This window comes from Strix uralensis, chromosome 16 (assembly GCF_047716275.1).
Source record: "Strix uralensis isolate ZFMK-TIS-50842 chromosome 16, bStrUra1, whole genome shotgun sequence".
NCBI classification, from domain to species: domain Eukaryota; kingdom Metazoa; phylum Chordata; class Aves; order Strigiformes; family Strigidae; genus Strix; species Strix uralensis.
In genome coordinates this window covers 11,407,742-11,430,592 of record NC_133987.1, presented here as the reverse complement: position 1 = coordinate 11,430,592, position 22,851 = coordinate 11,407,742, and the positions used below count along the sequence as shown (strand labels likewise).

Sequence of the window (22,851 nt, the reverse complement as noted above, 5' to 3'; positions counted from 1 at the left end):
TACATTGCCTTATGTGTCCTAAGAAGTGACATTGAACTGTGCGATTTAAGCAGATGTCTGGGTATAAATGTACCAAATGTTTACAGTAGGTGAAAGCTGTAAGGAAAGATTAACCAAAACTTGGAAGTGTGAAGCAGCAGAATGCCAAGTTCTAGGAAGTCTTACAAAGAAGTGAGAGTTGTGCCGAAGAATCTCACTGTACCTTTTGACCTTTTCTCTACTAATAGGAAGCAGTGAAGATGGAGAAAAAGATTAAATGAATTAAAACTTCTTTGGACTACATATATAAAACACACAGACTTTGTGTCTGAAACTTCTTTATCTAAACTCTGGATCCTCCTGGAGTAACACAGGTAATCAAGAAGTACTAGGAAATGAAAGTAAACACTGAAAGCAATGTTAAATCAGGACATTAATTTGAATGTGTATTTAACTTTGTAATGTATTTTTAAATCAGTGCAATTTTGCTTTTCATTGAAAGATGATTCTGCCGCTGTTTTCAAGTACTTGAAGTATTTTTCAGATAACTTAAGACACAAGTAAAGCAATTACACTACAGTCTGGTTTATGTATGAGATTGTATAATATTCTTTTTATATTTTTCCATGTAGTTCATTATCTAGTTGAACATACACCTGTTGTAGAATTGTGTATAACTGTCCTGTGCAACAGGTGGCTGTGTTGCTGAAACTGTATGAATGATAGTTGATCAGTAGTGAGCCATATTTATTCAAAAAGATATCACTACATATTACTTTGCTTATTACAATTGCACTATGGATTACTCTTCCTTTTATTTCCTGATGATGTACAGAATCAAAATCTTAAATCTTTCAAGAAAAATAAGACAAGTTGAATTGGCCCAGTTATCCAGTTTAATTTGTCCTTTTTGTAGCCTTTGCTATGCACGGTACTTGTAAAACGTACATAACTTCTGAGTGTTATGTTAGACTTGCTGAAATCTTATATTCAGTACCATTTCTAAATTATAATGGTTATAGGTTGATTGTTAGTGTTCATGTTTTATAGGAAACTGGAAAAGAATATGTGATATACTCTGGAATTTTTAGATGAAAGAGATAATGTCTCTTATTTCCTGAATATGATCCTACTGACTGCTTAAACTGTAATAGCATCTGACTATATCATAATTAAGGGCCTTCCAGTTTTTACTACAATTTCTGCCTTGGAGAGAGAAGAGGAAAAATTGGCTGTACAAAACCGTGGAATTTATGGATTTTATAAAAAGACTAATTTCAATAGACTGGATTCAGGCACACTTGGCCCTTCAGTTGTACATTCTGTGAATTTTGAAGCTCACTCTTCTGCTGACTGCAGATTGGGGCTGCCATTCAGAGGCCTGTGGTAAATCTACCTCTCAGTAATGTCATGACAATTAAGAATTAGATTAATGGTTAATGCCCAATTTTGCACCCTTTATAAGGCCAGACGTATTTTAAGATGTCTGCAAGGCTCCATGGTACGTCTTGAAATGCATACTGATCAAAAGATGCAGTATAATAAAGTTTACTCTGAAGCTGTCTGTAGGGAAGGGAATACAACGTGAGTGGTTTTAACCTTCATATTCTACCATGCATTTATGCTAGTTTAATCCTTTAAACTGCTTGGGGAAAAAAAAAATCCTTAATTATTACTCCAAAGTGAGTTCAGCTGAGAAACACATCCCTGACCTCTTGGAATGCCTTATGCAGCTGTGGATCTGTAGGAAATACTGATAGGAGCAGTTTACCTGGCTTTGTATTATAGGACACTAAAATACAAATGTACTAAACTACTAAGTACTTTATGTTTTAGTGGCTCTTTTGGCAGTGCTTCAGTATAATGGTGGTCCAGGTGCTCTGTGTTCAGATCCAGTCACCAGAGAATTTTCATCACGTGAAGTATGGGAGGACTAGGTATTTTCAGATGTGTAAAGTTTGTTTTTGTATACCTCTCTATTCATTTTGATTTTAAGTATATTTTAAAATGACAGGAGTATGTTAATTGCTGCTTTTTCCAGCATTGTTGTTTAGCCCTTAACCAGAATGGTTTCCATACCGATCAAAAGGGAATGTGATTTAGTTATAATGTTATTTAAAGTTGCCAATGTATTGTTGGGATAACTTTTTCTGATGAGGCACTCAGGTTCAGACTTAATCAGAACTGTTCTTCAGTATAAGTGAGGAACTGAGTATTTCATGGACTTCTCCCAAAACATGATTTAAGAGGCAAAGCCAAGTAGTTCTTAATACAGGCTTACAGTATATACTGTAGAGGGTTTAAGGAAGCTGTGTGCTGCTACTCAATATTTTAAAATAGAGTCCATAGACTTTGTATACAAATTATTGCTTAGAAATTCCATAATTCCCACATTAAACTCCTTGATACAGCTAGATTTAAGGTATCTCATCTGTCTTCTGTGATTCTCACCATAGTAAGAATGAAACTCCATAATGGTCTGCAAGGAATGTGTGGGCTTATCTGCCTTGTGTGGTGAAAAATCTGTCAGACCTGGAGTTCAGCCTTAACTTTGAATCATTTGATTTTAAAATATAGTCCAAGGTTAAATAAAAGCTTATACTCCAGAATGTTACAAATTGGTTGTGCATTTTCTTTCTTATAATTCTGGAAAATCAGATGTTCATCTTGCACACCAGGAATTCCATTAGCTTGATGGAAGTCTAAAATGTTTTTTTTTTATTCTTTACCCGGGTTTAAAGAAAATCTTACACGGGAAGTGAAAGCTTACTCCTTTGTCCAAATGGAGTGATTGCTAATGAATTGCCAAAGGAGCATTTTTTCCAAAACAATCTGGGGTGTGGATGATATTAAGCAAGGTAATGTCCTTTTTAGCTGTACAATGAAGAGAAAGAAATATTTAAAGTTGACTAACCTCACTTAAACACGAATTTTAATTTCAGTAATCCAGAAGGCTGGATTGCAATAATATAAAAGGTCTTTTTGGAAAAATTTATAGTTAAAAATCTGATCAACTACTAGCAATATTTGAATATCTGCTTAGCAGTCAGTGGCACAATGAAAACGAATCAGTAATTCCAACGTGTTGCATTATAATAAGGGGATTTGTTAGAAATCATTCATTAAACTATATGTAATTTCTTGCACTAGCTACATAAGCATGGTTTTCGTTTTAGAAGTACATGTATCTATTTTCAATGGTTTATTATGAGGACTGGTTACATTTTAATTCCTTCTCTAGTAGAATACCTTGATTATTTGAATAATGAAGGCATTGTCTCAATTTGGCTACTAAAGCTATTTAAAAGATCTGATTTCTCCCACCTAAGGAAGGTTGTTTAAAAATGAGGATCTGTAGTGAGAAGCCAACAGAGCAAGAAGAGTGTCCAGTTTTAATGGGAACACCTGTACTCTCCCAAATCCCCAAGCTGCAGATATGTTGCGTGTATAACTGCATTTATGGAAACTGCCATTTTCATGGGAATGAACAGATTAAACATTTTTTCATATCCTTATTGATGCACTAATGAAAGCCATTTAAGCCTCATTCTTTTTATCAGTATTTTTAGCAGATTTTTATGTAGTACTTAATCTTTTTCATGAGGAGGCTCGTTGGTAGAAAGACTTTTTTTTATGATTAAGCACTATGCTAAAATGTCAGCATTGTCAGGTGTTAGTGACATGGCTATTTTTGTTGGAGTTGGTGAAAGGTGGAATCCAAGTATATTAGCCTTATAAGAAATAGCCTTAAATAAGAATGGAGTGTACAAAATTACTTCAGCTTTAAGTCATACAGAAATATCATTGTATGTTAATGGTTTTGGTACAAGACTGGAAAAAATCTAGAGGAGAGTCAAACATCATATAAACTTATTGAAAATAAGTATTTGTAATACCAGCAGCCTGTTTTTCAGAAACTTGAATATGACTTACAGTTAGTTTTGTTTATGAAATTGTTTGAACTTGCACAGATGTAGGTGTAACTTAAATGATAAATGGTACTGATGTGTGTGTATATATAATGTTTAATTCTATTTGTAAATGAGAAACTATGTAACAAAATCATAGGTATGAGGTTTTCCTATTGTAATTTAATACAGGTATGAGGTTTATGGCAATATATCATAGTTAATGAAATTTCAGGTCAAAATGTCTTTAAATTGTGTACATTTTTAAATTGTAATTTCTACTGTATATTGATTATCATGCATAGTGTGATTCAAGAAACTGCTTGTAATTTAAAAATATTTAATATTAAAAATAAAATACAGTTATATATTTATAATCTCTTTGTCTGTTTGTTCATTCTTAAACAGATGCCAGCAATGGATCATGTCCACAGTATAGTTCTACTCTAAGATATATTTGTTAGTGTCCAGAGGTTGAGAAAGTACCAAAAGCTCAAAGCTACAGTCCCAGCAGATAAGTCTACGCTAAATAGTGTAGTCACCTTTAATTTCTTCTAGTATCATCCTTGTGTGAGCTTCAGGTAATGTGTGTACACAGTCAGTAGAGAAGCAATACTTGAAATACAGGCAGTGTAATTCTAAAACCTGAATATTGCTTTTAATCCTAGAATTAAGCGTCTGTAGGAAGAATGGAGATTTCAAAATTTGTGAGTACCCTCCAGAAAACAGGTTAATACATTTTCTTAGTATTCACTGAATTTGTTTCTAGAACATGATTTTCTTGTTTGTTTGAGTTTTTTGTGTTTTGTTTTTTGTATTTTTGGGTTTTTTTAATCTTAAGTGCATGTGCTGAATGGACCTAAGATCACCAGGTAAATGTTTTGGTAGCTTCTTTCACATGAGATTAAGACTGTTTCCTCCTGGACACTGAGGCAGGAGGAGAGTGCTGTTTTTTTCTCTTAACTTGTTAACCATTAAGGTGTTGATGACACATGGCAGCAATGTCAGTAGTTCATGGAGGCTGTTGTGGAAGTCCCCACATCATACTGTGGCTTTTCTGAGTCCTGGCAACTGTTCAGACCTGGGAATGAGAAACTGCTATCAAGATGACTTCACTTCATTAGGTAAAATGTAACTACTGGGCTGAAACTTGAGCAAGACTCTGGTCGTTATTGAGAACAGATGTAAAAGATCCCATGCACTAAATTGATCTTCTTATATAGAACCTATTATCAAAGAATTTGAGTGCTTGCAATCTTTATCATCAGCAGCCTTCTTGCGAGGGATCAAGTCCTTTGTCCTGTGGGCCTTCTTCCCACAGGTGGAATGATACCTTGCACAGCCCTTGGTGTTACTGTAAATTTGGTCTCAAAAGAACCCCCTAAGACTTAGTTTGAAGTTTTAGAAGGCAGTCATTCTCCATTGCTGGATGCACAGGGGATCATTCTACCTAACGTGCACACCGAAAGACAAAAGACAATAAAAGAAATGAATATTCATGTAATTTCTGAGAAGTACCTGCCTATTTCCAGGGAAACTAGTGCATATGTTAATACATTGCTCAAGTGTACTGAAATTTGGGGAAGGGTCTCTGAGGGGCTTCCATGGGGGTTTTTGGTGGTCTGTGGTGGTCCCTAGTAGCTGCTGAAGAGGTGTCTCTTAGCGTCCTTTCCATGAACTCTGAGTCTTTTTTCATATAAGGACTCGACTTGGCTTTAGTGCTTTGTCTGTAAAGTTTCTCAGCTTTCTTATCTTTGGCTCCCATAGGTGTCTGCAGGTTTCTCTGCCCTCCCCGGGATGTGCCATCACAGGTGCAAAAATTCCGTCCTTGTCTGAGGCCCCTTAGAGCAATTAGCACCAACTGCTTGCAGCCATCCTTGGCAGAGCAGCGTTGAGCCAGGCTTTATCCTCCTCCACCCGAGGACACTCCACCTGCTGAAGTACGTACTGGACTGACCCCTCCCGTAGTGACGTTGACCTGCGAGGCTTAGCGTCCATCAGCTTGGTGCCAGCGCCTCCACACTGGCACTGCTGCAGTGCTGGCTGACAGCGCTCACACCCCCCCCCACACACCACAACCCTCCCCGCCATTTTGTTGTCACCGAGAGCCCTGTGACCATCCAGAACCCCGGAGCCTCGTGCTGGCTGCTGTCCCCCTCCCGGGGGGTGACGGGGTAATGGCAATCCCTGGCTGTCCCGTGCCCCCGCCGGGCTCCTCGGCCGGGCTCCGGCGCTTCGCCCCGATGCGGGGGTGCCCCTCCCCTCCCCGCCCGCTGCGCTGGGGGCCGCCGGCTGAGGCGCGGAGCTCGCGCCCGGGCCCGCCCCCGCCGCTAAAGCGACGTGTCGCGGCGGGCAGCGGGGCCGCCCTCCGCCTGCCTGGCGGGGCTGGGGGCCGCGGTGCCGGCCTGCGGGCTCCTGTCCGCGCTGCCCGGCTTGGTCCCTGAGGCTGTCCCCGGCCTGAGGCGGGTCCTGGTTCCCTCACAGACTGCCGCTGACAGACCGTGTCTCAGCCCAGGGGACGGGCAGCGCCCCTGCTGCCCCCGCAGACCCTCCTGCTGCTCCTCCTGGCTTCCCTCAGGTCCCTGCTGTGTCACCCCTCAGGCCCTAGGCACCTTCTCGGCAGCTGGTGGCGGCGGTAAGTCACAGAGGAGGGATGCCAGCCCCGATGGATGGGTGCAGAGGGTGGAGAACTTGCTTCTATTTGGCTGCTCTCGCTTTGGTTTCTCTTGGCCATGCCAGTCTGTCGTTCCTGATCCCCTCTCCATCTCCACTTCTTTCTTGTGTGCCCATGCCACCTCCCTGGGAGTCCCGGCAGCCTGGCTGTGGCTCCATCAAGCAGTTTCTCAGGGTTACAGCAGTGTGCAGCTGTCAGAAAGCGAACCTTGGCCAGCTAAGCACCCTCTTACCCGTGTGATCCCATTTGCTTTCCCCCAGCCTGCCGTTTCAGATACTACTTTGCTCCCACAGTTTGCTGAAGCTTCCTTTCTCTTGGGTTTTCTTCCAGCTTTCTGTGCTGGCTGCCTCCACGAACCTCCTCTTCACCAAGTCCTGCAGGCTGTTCTCCTCTCAGATAGCAGCTGCTTACTTTTGTGCTCTCCCCAGCAGTGCTTTTTGCACTGGAGGGAGGAGGTTGACTGGTCTCCTATGTGTCCACCTTTACTTTTCTGTCCTGCAGTTATGTCTTTTCTGTCAAGTGAGTTACAAACAAACCCAGTGCTTGGATTTAGTCCTATTTTCTTGCTTAAGATACCTGTGTGTCTCTAGCATTTCTTCTAGGCTCCCACAACACAAGCTCTTTGGAGCTGTCTTTCTCTTGGCATTCGTCACCTGGGTGCTACCCTAACCAAACTGCTTTGTGAATTCCTGTCCTTTCTGGCAAAGTTGTCTTTCTGGTAGCAAGGAACCTGGGGATGGCCAGGATGCCCTCACAAGGCAGAGAAGTGAGTCATGGTGAATGCCGAGCAGCTGAAGATGTCTCTAAAGAAATGAGAGAGGAAGTGATATTTACGGCAGCACACCCAGGAATTGCTCACCACCTGCTCCGGCTAAGGTTAATGTCCTATACTGGCACAGTCCAGCACCTGTGGCTAGGGTTTGTTTTTAATTGGCTCACCAGCTGTCTAACTGTTCCTATGTAACAATATCAGGGTAAAAAGATTTTTTTTTTTTTTAAGACCAAACCTTTCTGTGACTACATGAACTAGAAGAAAGTGGAAGGAAGCATTTTGGAAAGGAGTCTCAGTAACATTGATTGTTGGTGTTAGGGGTGGGATTGCTGTGAGGCTGCTGTCTTCAGATGTAGTGTTGGCACAGAATCTGGGCTGAGGGAGGGTAAAATTTCAGTGCTGTCATCTGCCTTGCTAACGTGTGAGGAAGGAATACTGCTGTGTCTTTTTGGATAACCTGGAGAATAAATACTGCTGCTGTTGAACAACTGGGGTTGAAACTCCAATTAAGCCCCACCATTATTTGATTGTTGTTAGAAGACAAAAGTGCTTTTTTTTGGTGTGTGGTGGGGACTAGCTCAGAATGCAGAAATGCTGTGGGTGAAAACATGTTGCTGGCTAGGGGTTTGAGCTTCTGTATGAGTTAGTGTGTCATGTTTCCCTCTAGTGGACTGCTCATAAATACAGTGGAAACCAATTTCTACAGAGAGCAATTACTAGGGAGTTCAAGGAGAAATTACTTTCTGAGGAAGAGCCTGAGGGTTCTGTCTTATACCCCACACATAAGCCTGCATACGTACAATGAGGCGGTGTATGGTTTCATTATAACGTGTGATAACTAAAGCTGGGAGAAAACAGAAGCATGTGAGATCAAAAAACAGAGGCAATGCGTTATCGAGCTTAACTGAACATTGTACTCCTGATATTTTTTTGAGTTGTGGTTCACTTTTCCCACAGGAAGGATGGGATCAGCTTGGAGGCCATTTTCTCTTATGTGCAGTGAGAGAAATGCCTCCACTTGGAGGCCTACTTATAAGAAAGTAGAGAGGTGTCTTGTTTTTTCCTTTGACTTACCATATGTGAGGACACTAGTAGGTGATTCACTGCATCTTTGTTTCAGTTGTTCCATTCACTTTGCCTCTGTTCCTTCTGCAACCTCTTCCTTCCTGCTGAAGGAGGATCTCTTGTTCTCTAAAAAAAGGATTTTCTCCTCTGTTCATCTGCACAGGTCACCTTGACTAATAACATTCCCAACTTGTAGAAAAAAACATAACTAAATTGAGAGCCAGTGATGGTTTTCCAGTAGTGAACAAGTAAAAAACATACCAAACAAATCCGCATCAGATCATTTGTTCAGCATGGAACTGTGCAACAGTTAAAGATATTGGTGTCATGTTTTTACAGCAAGCACATGGATGCTTAAAACATGAAGACTAAAACCAACCGAAAGAAGCAAAGGCATACTGTTGACAAAGAAGCATTTTCTGAGGAGCCAGCAATGAGAAGAAAAGAACTGGTGAAATGTTTGCGTCGCAAGGAAAGGCGGAATGGGGGAAACAAGGAGAGCAGCAAGATTGCCACAGCCAGAGCCAAGCATCCTTGGAGCAGTAAGGACAGGCATTTGAGGAGACTGGAAAGCAACGAGCGGGAGAGGCAGAGAATGCACAAGCTCAACAACGCGTTCCAGGCGTTGCGGGAGGTGATCCCTCATGTGAGAGCAGAGAATAAACTTTCCAAAATAGAGACTCTCACACTAGCCAAAAATTACATTAAATCCTTGACCTCCATTATACTCAATATGTCCAACGGACACTTTCCAGCAGCAGAAGGGATGGGGGGAGCCTGGGGGTCCAAGATGTACCAGCATTATCAGCAGCAACATGGGGATGATGATCATGAGGAACATCTACAGAAATATTCCACAAATTCATAGCTTCAACCAGAACACCTACAGTTAGCTACTACTGTCATTCTTTTTCCTTCTTGCCTGATAATACATGTCAGTACGTAGATGTTTTAAGTGATTCTTTTTGCCTCTGGCTATCCTCTATTTTTTCTTAAAAAGACAAACAGGTAATACTCATCGTTATAGTTTTACAGCACATTAAAAAATTACCTTAAATGGTAAGAATTTTTCAGAGCTTAATGGATATATTTGTGTGGTCTGGAAACCTATCCTATAACACTGTAGTTGACTTGAAAGTAAAGATTAGTAATTTCTGAAAATTACCCTCTCTGAAAGGGTTGTGAGTTGAGCATTTAAGGCCTATGTCACCCAAGTTCATTCAAGCTTGTTGAGAATCTTGGCTGTAGCACTGTTCACCAACCTGTCAGTGACTCTGTTCTTCTCTATCCTGCTATGGAGGAAATTAAAATTGATGACAACATTTGACTAATTTGATGAGTGAAGTGGCACATATGGGAAATTGGCCACCAAATCTGAATATTTATCTTGAATGTTTTAGATCTGTTCTGATAGTTCTGAACCTTGCAAAGCATAACAACTTTTAAAGTACTTGTTAATATAAACATCTACAAAGCTATCTTAGATTGTAAGCTCTCTAGAGTAAGGACATTTTCTGGTCTATGTTTCCAGAGCATCCAGCATCATGGAGGTTTTCTTTAGTGGGTCTCTGGGTGCTATTGTAATGCAAATAATAAGGGACAAATGACATTTTTGCCAAAACTATGATAAAAATGCTTTAGTATAGTCATAAGTTAGACAGTGATCTATCCAGTGACAAATTATTTGCTATTGAAGCCTGTAATGTGATCAGGTTTCTTTCTGGGTTAGTGCTAGGTTCTGGTATTATAAACATAATAAATGAAGCAGGAACTCTTCAAAGAAGAAAATGAGCTGCTTTTTCTTCTTTTTTGTTTTTTTTTTTTTTTTTTTCCATTTCCCATCTTATTGTAAAAAGTTTTATGTCACTAAGGATCTCTCCTTTCTTCTTCTGAAGAACGAGCTGAGGTGCCCTCAGTTGGACCTGCGCTGCCGATGGAGCCCCAGTGCTACAGCTCTTCCTGCCCACATCCCTGCAGTCCTATGCTGGCAGGATGGCTGTCGCTCTGTGGTGTGCATAGCAAAGGTAGACTCTGGCGTCTCAGCTGGAGATAGAAATTATTTGGATCTTGCCTCAACTTGGGCTTTTCTTAGTTCCCAAACTGTTTTCACACTGAAATAGTTGTGATTAGCCCTGGTAGTAGTCAAGTGTTAATGAAAGTTATTATGTAGTCTGTTCTAGATTTGACTTGACGTAACGGTGCTGTATCTTATTCATTCAACAGCTGCTCCTGTTGGTGAAGCCCTTGACGTATTTATATGTTGTCTGATTATAATGGGAGGAATCAGTACCACCAAGGCATTTTCTTTCAATTGTTCTACTTAGCGTCTCTTCAGGTAAAAGTATGCTGAATGTTATTTGGTCATTTCTCACGATGTAGGTCAATGCAAACAGGGCCTGACGGGCTTGTGGTAAGACCAGGCCCACCTGTACGTGGGATGGCAGCAGGTGTCCTGGAGCAGGAGCCGCTGCCTGCGGTGGGCCTGGGCTTTATTCGGCTGTAACCCCCGGCTGGGCACACGGCTGGGGGCACAGTGGTGGTGCCAGCAGCTCAGCGCTGAGGCGGGCTGGAGGCAGTGTCCTGTATACGGCTGCGTGTGCACTACATGGATTCAGGTACCAAAGGGCATTGCTGGGGTACCTGCACTTTTATATATTTTACATATTACCAGCAGCCCCGGGGAGAAGGCGGGCAGGGTCGTGTAGCCGTTTCAACTGTGGGACACGCCCTTGCCCTGCTGGGCCTCCCCGGAGGTGGGGGAGCCGCCTGGGCCGTGGCGAGCGGCGGGGCCAGGAGGGACCCGGGAGGGGAAGCGTCGCCGGGAGCGGTGGGCGCCGCGGAGCGGGCGAGGGGGCCGAGGGACAGCGGCCGTGAGGCATTTTGGCGGGCTCGGCCTCTCGCGAGAGCAGCCGGGCGGCGGCGCCGCTCCTGAGGCGGCTGGGCGGGAGTGCGGCTCCGCCTCGGCCCCCCTGGGCTGCAGCTGCTGCGGGGAGGGACGGAGCGGCCCGGCAGCTCTGCGAGGGACAGCTCGGAGCCTGCGTTGAGGCACTGCAGGGCGGGATACCTGGTACTGGGTCATATCCCGGGCCTCTGCCCCAGGGCAGGGACGCTGCTGCCCAGGTGTGGGCAGCACGGAGGCTCTGCCCCGGTGGTGGCCTCAGATACCAGCGCCAGCCGGGTGCTGTGGAACTGCCCTCCTTGGAGGGGTCTGAGATCGGCTGGACATGGCTTGGAGCAACCTGAGCCTATTAGCCATACGGAGGGTTTGATTAGATGGCTTCAGCCTAAAGGCTGTGGTTCTTTGTCTCATACAGTAAATGATGCACTCATACAGTAAATAAGCACTTTTAGATAAACATAATTTTTTGTAGGATTCTTTAAAGGTCATTAGTCTGCTAGACCAGTGCATTATAAGGGAGATCTGAGTTTCCAGCTACTAAGTGGTTTTTTGGGATAGCCATGTTTGAAGTGCTATGTGGTTACTTTGGTAGAGGAAGCAAACTAGTGAGTTGGAAAAATGGTATTTTAACAGTGTAATTGATAAAGAATTGCACATCACTTTAAGAATCCATTATACTGATATTAGCTGTTAGAAAGGGAGAGTTTAAATGCTTGTGGCAGTGTATTTCTGACATGACTTCCTGCAAAGAAGCATTTCAAATACTAAGCCCCAAATGGCATGTAATATTTAGCTAGAAATACAGTAGCAGAAGAGACACGTGAAGGTTACCCTGTCTCTGAACAGAGCAACCCCTGAGGAGTAGTCAGGCACAGGACATAGGCATTTTAATGGAGTAACAACTGCTAGTTCCACAATGGTTATTTGCTGTGAAGTGCTGCTTTCTTGGACTTGTCAAAAGGGATTTCATAAGCATTTTTTTCTGATAAATTACATTTATTTTTCAAAACTGTTTCAATTTAAAGTCACTTTTCCTTATTTTAACTAGCCACAACAATGACATTGTATTTTTAAATTAATTTTCTAAATAATAGTTTCAGAAGGCAAACACTTAGTACTCAAACGTAATTTATCTTTCGTTCACTTAAACTCAGCTTTTTACAGTAAAGTAAGTGAAACTTGGCAATGTAGGGGAAAATGCAAAGGTACATTATAAAGCTTATTGTATGAAATCAGTTTGATTGTTGAATATAAACACTATTAAAAGAAAAAATATTTTATATGATGCAGAGAAAATACAATCCTAATAATTCTCTAAAAATACATAAAGTTATTTATTTGGACAAGATACTGTGCAAGTTATGCAAAACATATTACGGTAATTAATGCAAACATGTTATTTATGGTACTCCCACAATGTATGTATAAACCAGAAATCAAGAGGTTTTTTAAAACAGTAGAGCATCTTCAATCTTCATTCACATTTGGACTGGGAAACAGTGCTTTTCTTGGCATTAAAGTACCAAATATATTCTTTAAATACGTGCACACATAAGTTTTACTTCTACAAATACAGTACTGAGACACACCACACTGCTCATTATATAAAAATAACTCCATATACAGTCACACACACAGAGGAAAAATTAATGTAAACGGCTGCCAGGGGAAAAATGTTGTGCCTTCCTGAAGCTATCAGGAGAGGCTTTTTCAGCACTTCCCAAGGACTAGATTTCAAATAATAATTTCATGTCATGGTCCAATTATGATAAGACAGGAAAAAAAGCTTTTTTTGAGAATAAGAAGTGGGTTTTTTTGTTGGAAGAAGGGATGAATCCATCACATACTAAAAACAAAGAGCAGAGCTTTATTCCAAACCCACGTTAGTATACGTTGGCAAACTCCACTGATAACCAGTAAAGTTGTTCTGCATTCCTGCCACTGTGAAGTCAGAATCTTAAAGACCTCCTATTGTCTTTTACACTATGAAAGCATAATTTACAATGATCTGGAACACAGCCAAACTCCTCCAGTGTCTGGTGCCTTCCAACCTCACTAGGTAGGCATCTGTATACTGCAGTTAGCATGGCTCCAGTTAAGATGGAGACAAACATAAGCTACCACCATTTGGACTACAATTTTGAATACAACTTTGTCACTCTTTTAGACTGAATAGGTCCATGCTCTCCACATAGTCTCACTGAAACCAGTGGTTCCGCTTGTTGATTAAAGTACTACTCACTGTGAGCAAAGGTAGCAAAAATTGGCCCTTACTGGTGACTGCACCCTAAGCTGAGTTGTATAGAATTTAATTTCACTGATGGGAGCAAGAATAGCATAACCCAAGCTACATGCTTACCACGACTCACATAAGCAGAGTTACGTGCATGTAAAAATGCTTGTACAATTAGGACCAGTTATGTTTGCCTTTAATTCATTTAAATTGGTATGACATCTTCATCTCTGCTCAAATATGAATCTAAATACGAGAAAAACGTAGGGAAGGGAACTGTAATATTCATAAATAAGTAAATGTAGTGACCATCTGCAAAGATATTCACATTTGTATGGTTGTATAGCAGCTATGGTAAAGGGTCAGAAATACATTGGCTAAAAAGCTTGCCTGCTTTGACAAAACTATTAGCTCTATCAAGCCACATTTTACACGTGATGTAGTAGAAGAAATCGGTATTTAAAACACCCCATTGCAAATTCCAGTTCAGTAAGATATATTAGTAGCACAAAAAGGACATGTTTTTCTCTCCAGGCAATAGACATTTAGTTTCTTTTTAAATTATATTGACTACTGCTTGTTTGCAACATGTAGATGGTGACAACAATTAACAGCATTTCTGTCCAATTCTTGACTTTCACTGACCATCAGAGGGGTTTTACTGTTCTGTTTTCCCTTTACTCTCCTCATCTTCTAAATCCTTTGATACTGCAGGGTTTTCCTCAGAAGTGTCATGCATAGAGACCCTAGATGCTTCAGTTGCATTTCCTCTGACTGTGATGTGCTCCCATCCACCCTGTAAAAGATTGGTAACGAAAAGGAGAACCATCACCCTGCAATTACAGTATCTGATGTGATGCTTTATGTACACTACTAGTTTTATACTATTTTTTCATGTGGAAAGTAATCCTGCTCTGGGCTGGATCAGAGAAAAGGCTCCTTGTAAAACAGAACAGAACAGGACACAACATACCTCCCTGACAGGGAGGTATATAGGTAGTAAACTCCAGGATTATTTTTGTTAGAGGGAACTGAGATTAGTAGGATCAGGCATTCATAACAGAGCCACTGCAGGTTTTCCATCAACTTAAATGGGCCAAAACCTTGAAATAGCCTTTCTCAAAACACTGAGGGTAATACAGGGAACAACAACGAGGTATAAGCAGACAGAGACTTGGAAGGAATCAATTTTTAAAAAATGGTACTTACTTTACTGATTTTTCCATTATAACTTTCTATTTAAAAAGAATACTTGTCAAATACAAATAAATGATTTCCCAGCTATAATTGCATAACCCATTATATTAACTTAAAAAAAGGAACCTAAAACTGAAGAACAAAGGTTAATTTCTCTCAGGTATATGCAAGCTTTAGAAAGCTGGCCAGCTGGAGCAGGATGGCACTTTACTTTCCCATGGGTATTTGGATACACAACTTTTAGGCAGTATTTTGCCCCCCAGCACTTACCCCAATACCATAATCCCATGAGAGGCCTTTAGGCATCATTGGCTGAACACCAGTCCGATGGCAGACGGTCCCACAGCTCAGACTATGACTTCCTTGCACTTTGTCAGCTATCACCCAGACCTCAAGAAAGCAAAGAGAGGCAATAAAATGTGCTCTTCATGCTGCTCTTTCCAGACATGAGAATTCTAAGTCTGATCACTTTCAGAAATTCATCTTGATTTTGAATAGGCCAAAACTGTTCTAATCTAGTCAGAGACACCCCCAAACAAACAACTAGATACCAGTGTTATAATGAAAACATTGCCAGACAGTAAGACTTGGCAGGAAAGAAATTAAATATATAAAATAGCCTTGTTAAAAAAAAGAAAAAATATAATAAGGCTTTTTACAGCAAAAGGCTGGCTGTATCACTGTTTCATTGGCATGATTTCTGTCTTGCTATCAGGATTCCAGCATTGAGACAATCGCCTTGTGGAATAAAGTTAAACAAAAATAATTCTGAAGAACATTTAACTTTACTACAAAAGTATGTTAAGCATAATTTTTAATAAACTAATGAGATACAAGGAAGCTTAATACACACCTGGTCCAGGGGCCCTACAGACATTTTACGGATATTATTTGAAACATGATCCCATGTAGACCCTTGAGGGTAGCTTGGTGTGATACCTTGCCGGTACCAAAGATTGCCTATAAAATAAATAGTCCTGGTTACAGCTTGGGATGTCTGCTTTGTATAAAGTGCTAGTAAACAACAGAACAAATCAGCAGTTAATACCTTCTGTGTTCTGTGGAAATGCATTGTGGTTTTGACTAATGTGTTACAGGGAAGGACAATGAAGTTCCTACTTTGGAATTTGTATTTCTTTAGGTATTCTTTATAACTTTTCTGGAAACCAGCAAATAGTTTATTTTGTAAAATTTATTGGGGAAGAATATTCATATAAAGAACTATGCACTAGAGAAGTAAAGCAAATGAAGTTAAGATCTCTGAAGGAGACTGGTGTTAAAGGCTTGTTTCTTTTCAAAAAGATGCTTCATTATTTAACTTGCAATGATTTGCAACAGGAAGGTATTCTTCACTTTCACATGTTCTAGGGTTTCAGACAAATCCTTCCATGCAATTCTCTTCTTTGAGATTCATCTATCTCTTCCCCCCATCCCATCCCCCTCCCAAGTAACAGCACAGATGCTGGATTGTTGCTACCCAGGGCACTATATAACAAAACCCAAGTCTTCAAAACTAGTAATGAAGCGGGCTGCCTACTCCATCCTCCATCTGTCTGAATATGAAATACTACTCGGAGCAATAGTAATCTGTCTGCAGCAGTTCTGAATTAGTCTCTCCTTTTTAAATCAATCTGATGTATACTAATTTATTTTTTGTAATACTGATCAGTAATTTTTAAGAATCCTTACCATTTTTATCCAACACAAACACAGATGTTCGTCCTACTGAGACTTGTTTTAGCTTTTGTTTTTGAGGTGAAGGAATATGGTACCAACAGTCACCTAAAAGTTAGAAATACTTGAGTAAAACATTGAGAAAACAGAATTATGTATGAGAAGTCTTGGAAATGTCTGCAGTTGAAATACATAGCTGTGCAAGAAAGCTGTGAATGAAATTACACGTAATATATTTTTACTAGCTTGTTTTTAGAAACAAACCCTTTGAATCCTGCAAGTGAAGAGCAAATTAACTGCTATAATTAACGTATTATTCATATGCACTGTTTTGCACAGCTAAACAGATCTGTCATTTTCAGACATGGCAGTGTAGTCAGGCTCACACAATGTGTAAGATGAAGACTCTACTAAGAAAGTACAAGTACCTACCTGCAGGTTTTTTTGGAGACACTGAACCCCGATAGAAGGCAGAACCATCTCTAGCAATAGCCCACACTTGGTAAAATGCTCCAATTGATACAGAAATGAAGGGCTGATCTGTTCCCACATGCAGCCAGGATGTTCCCTAACAAATCATGGAAGATGAATTGTGAAGCAATGATTAGAAACTCCACAGCAAAGTCTCGTTGATTATTGCCAAATGGGAAGAACCCTAGATAGTGAAAAAGATTCTGAAGAATAATTCTTACATAACTTTAGAAAGTTATGTAACAGAAACAAGGTCCCTGATCTTCAAAGATATTTGGATATATAACTCTTTAAAAACAGCTATGTTGGACTATAACAGGGCCTTTTCTGTTGAAATTGGTGGAATTTAGGCACCTACATGTCTTTGAATAGCTGGGCTACAGCCTTTTTGTTTTTAATAGTCCCTTAGTTTTGATTACACAGAACAATAGTCTCACAAAAATCAACTGATATGAGGCTTTAGATTCCAGACACAGTATTCCAGTTCTTGCTGTTGCAGTGCCTTACAGTTCTGTGCTATTGGAACTAACTGAACAGGAAGAAAAAAGAAAAAATCATTCCTATAATTTTTCAACTTCTTGCAGTTTTTCTCCAAATTCCACTAAAGTATATTGTTAGATTTCTGCCCCCCCCCCCCCCCCCCGTTGTAAATATGGCTTAAAATCAGTGCATATCAACCCAAATTAATTTGGTGTTTTGGCATGTGGCTATTAGTCGGAGATAAGTATTGCTATTGAAGTTACTGGGACTGTTCCTTTCTGCATACTTTACCGAACATTCGTTCATTATTTTTGTCCCAGTCCATAAAAAAAGTCAAATCTGTAGGTTAGTCCAGGCCCACCTGTCTTAAATAAGCAGAGTCAGTTCCAGGCCCAGAAAAGTCAATGGACAAACTCCTACTGGTATCAACGGGCATCAGACTGGCACCATACTTCAGAGAAATTCTTTCCCTCAGCAGTTCATTTAAATGGGATACACACATTATCAACAATTGAAAAAAAAACCAAAACAAAACAACTAAGCTATCAGTGCAGGAAGGGGAAGTGAAGCGCTTCATTCACAAGAAGATATACAGGGGCTGAGAGAGGCTCCTGCAAGTGATGTGGCACAAGCTAAGGCAGACTGTGCAAGAGAAGTGCTATGGTAAGAAATGAGGGCAGAAAACTGTGTTACAGTTGATGGACAAGGACTTTCAAATCTGGAACATAAAAGGGAAAAAAATAACAAGGTGCTTTAAGAGAGGGCACTGCATGACTGTGTGTATGTACTTGCATAACTACATTAAATATATCAATCAGGCAGTAAAAATAAACAGGGTGTCTTACCGCTGGATTTTGCTGTGTCACTCCAAGCCTGCAGAGCACATCTCCTTTGTCACTGATTGCCCACAGTGCTACTGCTTCTTTGTCATCTGCATCTGAACCTGAACTGGGGATTATGGAGATGTCCCACAGGGTAACAGGAGGCACTTCCAGCCATGGCCCATTGGTGACTATCCTACATTTTCTGAAGCAAAAAAACCCCAAACCTGTCAGAAGTACGTACCTTCTATAACTGAATTTGTTTCCCAGTCTGTTGCTGACTTCAGTACAAACAATCCTGAAGTTTTTTCATTAAGTAGGTAACAATAAGTGTTAGTACTTTTAATCTGAAAAGGGTTTACAACAATCAATGATGTTTTGTATCAGATTTTGAATTTTGACATATTACTGATTTCTCAAAGCTTCTGTTTTTAAAAACACAGTTACTTTCTAAAACCAAGGCCATCCAAGAAGTCTTCAGCTTGTGCTATGCTCTCCCTAACTCTCTAAAACTCACTGGGCAACAGCTGAATAATGAATATTTGATCCCAAGCTGAGAATCCCATTGCAGAGAGAACTCTACACCCAGTTTGTTCCTTCCTCTGTCTTGGTTAAGGGAGTCATTATACAAGTGGTTTTTTGGTGGAGCCTGTTAGAAAGTTATGTAGCATCCTGAGGTAGGCAGAGATAAGGCAGCTCTAAATTAAAGAGTTGGAGGTAGATCATTCTGGGAATTTGTCTATTTTTTCTGTGGAAACTGCAAGGAAGTAGTGCTGTCTATTATGGAAGTTATTTTAGATTCTATCATCCCAACAGCAATTTCTGTGTATGAAGAATATCCTAAAAATCTCAGGACATTTCTCCTTTCTCCAGTTCCGAAAAACTGGATCCAGCCTGAAGCTGTTCCCTATTTGTTTTCAATTTTCAACTGACAGTTAAAACCAGAGGAAATGTTTAGCCTTGAAGATATCTCTCAAGTTGCTTCTTTTATTTCAAGTCACCATTTTGATTGATTTGATGTTGTTTGTTTTGTTGCACATCCTGGAGCAACAGTTTGATGCTTCAGGACCTTACTTCAGAGATTTTTGTACAAGGGCCAAAATACTAGCCTGGTAGTCTCAATGACAAACGGAACAATGCCTAACTAAGTTCACAGCAATTTATTAGCATAGCTGTTAGATACTCTAGTATAGAAAGCATAGAAAAGCTGGAAAAACACTGCACAGACTTTCTCTGCTTAACAGGGAAACATAGTATGCAGTATGTGGAATTCATCTATTAAAACTATGAATATAAAAGACATATTACCAGTTGTTACTGGTGACCTTGCATGTACTAATATACCTAGACTCTACTATTCCTTAATAATTTACCATAAGGAAAATCAGATACAGAGAATAACTGGCTGACTTTTATCTATGGATCCCGCAAAATCAAATAGGGTGTCTACCTGTAAAGGTTTAAAATTAAATCCATAATGCTAAAGATCATCAGCTTCTCTATTGGAGATGGGTTATTTATTGCACATTTCTTCACTACTGCTTTTGTTGATTGCGTGATGAGACTCTTCCCCTCATAACTACAGGAGACTTTAAGGGAACAGTTAGCATGCAAGTTAAAAACATTTATATCTTAGTTCCTCACCTTGCCCAGCGCCTCCGTCTGACAAAGTCTTTCATTGTCTTGTGGCCATGGTAGGACCTACCAAAACAGATTTGAAGAGGTGTTCATGAGGATGTCAGAGCATCTCCAATGTCCGTGCCCACCTGAGAGCACTGTCTGTGTATCTGCCCACTAGATGTGCCTGCTGACTTTAAAATGCTTGAAACTACAATTTGCTAAGTGCACCTTGCTGCCCTACCTCCCCGGCAAATTTCAGTTTTGGTATCCCCATACAAAGGGAGAAATCAAGGCATACTTGTCCCTGGTAAAACACAGTTAATAGACAAAACAGCAAACCAGAAGAAATGAGGACTTAAGTAAGGCATTTGCCTGCTAGGATTCTAGGTAGAAGGTATCTCCTTACGCTGGAAAGTCTGCTGCATACTGCCAGCCTTCCCGATCAGTTCCACCTGAAGTATTAAAATCAATATACCAATCGGATACCTGTTGTCAAAAGGAGACAGTAAGAATAACAAGCACAATCAACACCTAATGGCTAATAAAAATAACCTCTTCTGCTATTTCCCTTTCACCTTTTGGAGTGCAGTGACTTGGTAGAAACCTTCCAATACTAATAAGTATATAATACTTCTAATATTTATTAATATAAATTCATATAGAGGTTCCCAAGTCTTTTTAATTTGGTTGAAGAGAAAAGGTTTGAAACAGAAGTCTAAGTCCCACTAAAATCATCCCACTCAATGTTTAACATTCCTTTGATTATGGAAGACTATTGCAATTGTATAAATGGGGAAACCAAGGTTAAATACTACAATAAATCCAGGAAGAAAATCTGGGTCACTTGAGCCCAAGTCTTGTATCCTTCTTGCTAAGCCTTGCCTTCTTAGTAAAAAGACTTTTAAAACAAAATTTACCCAAGACCACTGTGGTGAAGGAGGCTTGGTGTTGATTTTTGTACATTCCTGCAGGCCAGAAGCATCACTCCACATGTATCTGTCTGTGGGCAGACCTCTGTAGTGAAACAGTGTACAAGGAATGCAAGGTCATTTACAACAGCAAATTTAAAAGGTAAGGGAAGAAAAGCCTATTTATAGCACCTCCTAGTTTCATACACAAATCAGTCTTCTATCATTAATCCGTGCATTTAGAAATACCATGTGAGTGGTGAGGGTAGTGGGAAACAATCTGTACAATTGCTTCCAGTTACACCAAACTTGAGGATCATGTAAACTTTTCTCTGTAGAGTGATATTCCTCACTACTATTTAAAATTGGAAGGTGAAACCTAAGTTTCTTTGGCATAGGCACCCATATATGTGAATGCTTTTTCAATACTTCTGTTCAAATATGCTATTCAAGGACCCAGAGTATTTAGCACAATATGTATATGAATATATAGATCCTAGTAACTGCTGTATGGCCTAAATAACGAAAGATGTTGCAAGCAGGCACACTTTGTGCACTCACAAAGCAAAAATCTTTAATGTTTTGCTACAAATGCATTTTGAATGGATAATTACAAATCTAGAAAATTGAGAACCACTGCTCCTTCCATCTTGGGTTAACAATAAATGTTGGAGGAGACTGAAGACAGAATAACTGTAATAACTATTCTGAAAAGCTAGAACAAACCCCTTGTTTCACATTTGACAGTAGTAAAAAATTACAGTAAATACATACAATAAATTAAGTAAATAACCTGCTGCTATATCCAGTGACTGGGTTCCACCGTTGGTTCTCATAGATGTAAACACATTTCACATCTGACTGCATATAAATGTTATCAGCACTACTGGCCAGTCCTGTAAGAAATAAATGATTTGGATTATAGTAAAGCTAAACCGTAAGGACACTACATTTTAAATTCCAATAGCCACAGTAATATTGCTGATTATCCTATTTCTTACTCTTAAACTGAAAATGTAAATATAAAACTGCAATACCAATTCCTTCCTGTGTGGCCTGTTCACTGTATAACCCTACATGTAGGTTAGGCTAAAGGAAGGACAGCTGAAATAGCTTGAATAGCTGACCCAGCCAGGAAGAGAAGCAGCGTGCACACTGCAGTAGACCAATTGTCCATACCTTGAATGAAGCCACCTCCGTATCCACCAGTATAAACCCAAGCTGTGTGATCGTATCCTATGCCCCACACTATGCCTCGGTTATTGCACTCTATCAGTCGAAGATGACCTCCAACTTGACGCCAAAACCTGCCAGAATGACAACATTTTACATTTAGTCTACCCCACATCCATCAGGAATGTACGCTTTCCCCTCCTACAACTCAACAATCTCAAGGACATGCAACTTTATATGCTTGTTAGTTCAACCTCTGTGCAATCTGTAAGTGAAGGCAGTTGCCAGTTGAAAGCATTTCCTGCTGAACAACTACTGAAAAGGCAGCTGGACGGAACCTACCTGCCTCCACTTGGAATTTTCAGGCTTTGAAGTATTTCACTTTCTTTTTATTTTATAGCTTGTGTTTTTAATATATATATATACACACACATGTATATTGTTTTTAAACACTAGTTAGGATGATCTTGCTAGAATCTTTACATCTTAGTAGCCACCAACTGCCTCAGCTTTGACTTCATGTTTTTAAAACCTAAGAACTGCCTTTATGTATTATTTATATATTTGCTACAGAACTTGGTGAAAACAAGGGCTTTAATTCTTCCTATTCGCCTAATCTTTGCAGGTTATTCCTTTTCTGGGGCTTTACACAGCCAGTTGGCCATGATACTTTTCTGGGGAAGAATGGGGAAAATAAAAAACACGGCAGAAAGAGTATTTTAGTTATCAGAATGGCAGGAGATCATCTAGGTCATGGTTTCCCCCAAAATAAGATGCAAGAGCACATCAGCTCTGTGATTTGCCGGATGTTGAAGGTGCTCTACCCTAAAGGAAAAGCACTAAAGGATTCTCTCAGGTATTACTCAAAGACACTTTGTGCAAGTAACTTGAAACTGGGGGTGTTTTTTAAATTGAAGATTGGTCTTTACCCCACCAGCTCTGAGGCTGGTATTTCTTTGCTTGAAGAGTCTGCAGTA

General features: G+C 40.3%; 3 protein-coding genes across 10 annotated transcripts in view; 2 read left to right on the top strand and 1 right to left on the bottom strand.

The window, feature by feature from the left end:
- The window catches only part of LMTK2 (lemur tyrosine kinase 2), a 77,192-nt gene that overhangs the window by 39,659 nt on the left and 14,682 nt on the right, over nt 1-22,851 (top strand). Inside the window, exons 14-15 of one of the 2 annotated variants that reach the window (XR_012631108.1) lie at nt 228-353; nt 10,622-10,733. Coding sequence is in view for 1 of the 2 variants with exons in the window: in XM_074885743.1 (XP_074741844.1) it covers nt 228-256 (29 nt within the window). In the remaining variant the exon portion in view is untranslated. Of the gene's footprint in view, nt 1-227; nt 4,265-10,621; nt 10,734-22,851 lie in introns of those variants that run through there. The other variant, XM_074885743.1, reaches the window with a different exon arrangement.
- Nucleotides 1,832-10,186, top strand: BHLHA15 (basic helix-loop-helix family member a15). Of its 4 annotated transcripts, XM_074885752.1 has the most exons (6): nt 1,832-1,916; nt 4,296-5,011; nt 5,655-5,827; nt 6,372-6,522; nt 7,284-7,437; nt 8,738-10,186. In XM_074885752.1, exon 6 carries the CDS (start codon nt 8,760-8,762, stop codon nt 9,264-9,266), a length of 507 nt encoding a protein of 168 aa, XP_074741853.1. In that variant the 5' UTR covers nt 1,832-1,916; nt 4,296-5,011; nt 5,655-5,827; nt 6,372-6,522; nt 7,284-7,437; nt 8,738-8,759; the 3' UTR covers nt 9,267-10,186. The 4 variants fall into 4 exon arrangements, with proteins under 4 accessions (XP_074741853.1, XP_074741852.1, XP_074741854.1 ...); XM_074885751.1 differs by lacking the exon at nt 7,284-7,437; XM_074885753.1 differs by lacking the exons at nt 6,372-6,522; nt 7,284-7,437.
- TECPR1 (tectonin beta-propeller repeat containing 1) overlaps nt 12,273-22,851 on the bottom strand; it is a 30,579-nt gene continuing 20,000 nt past the window's right edge. For all 4 annotated transcript variants that reach the window (XM_074885745.1, XM_074885744.1, XM_074885746.1 and 1 more), the window contains 11 exons: nt 21,881-22,008; nt 21,495-21,597; nt 20,711-20,807; nt 20,200-20,279; nt 19,818-19,874; nt 18,198-18,378; nt 16,834-16,969; nt 16,417-16,509; nt 15,581-15,687; nt 14,998-15,117; nt 12,273-14,326 (listed from right to left, as the gene is read on the bottom strand). In XM_074885745.1, the coding sequence (XP_074741846.1) occupies nt 14,189-14,326; nt 14,998-15,117; nt 15,581-15,687; nt 16,417-16,509; nt 16,834-16,969; nt 18,198-18,378; nt 19,818-19,874; nt 20,200-20,279; nt 20,711-20,807; nt 21,495-21,597; nt 21,881-22,008 (1,240 nt within the window). In that variant the 3' untranslated portion in view covers nt 12,273-14,188. The remainder of the gene's footprint in view (nt 14,327-14,997; nt 15,118-15,580; nt 15,688-16,416; nt 16,510-16,833; nt 16,970-18,197; nt 18,379-19,817; nt 19,875-20,199; nt 20,280-20,710; nt 20,808-21,494; nt 21,598-21,880; nt 22,009-22,851) is intronic.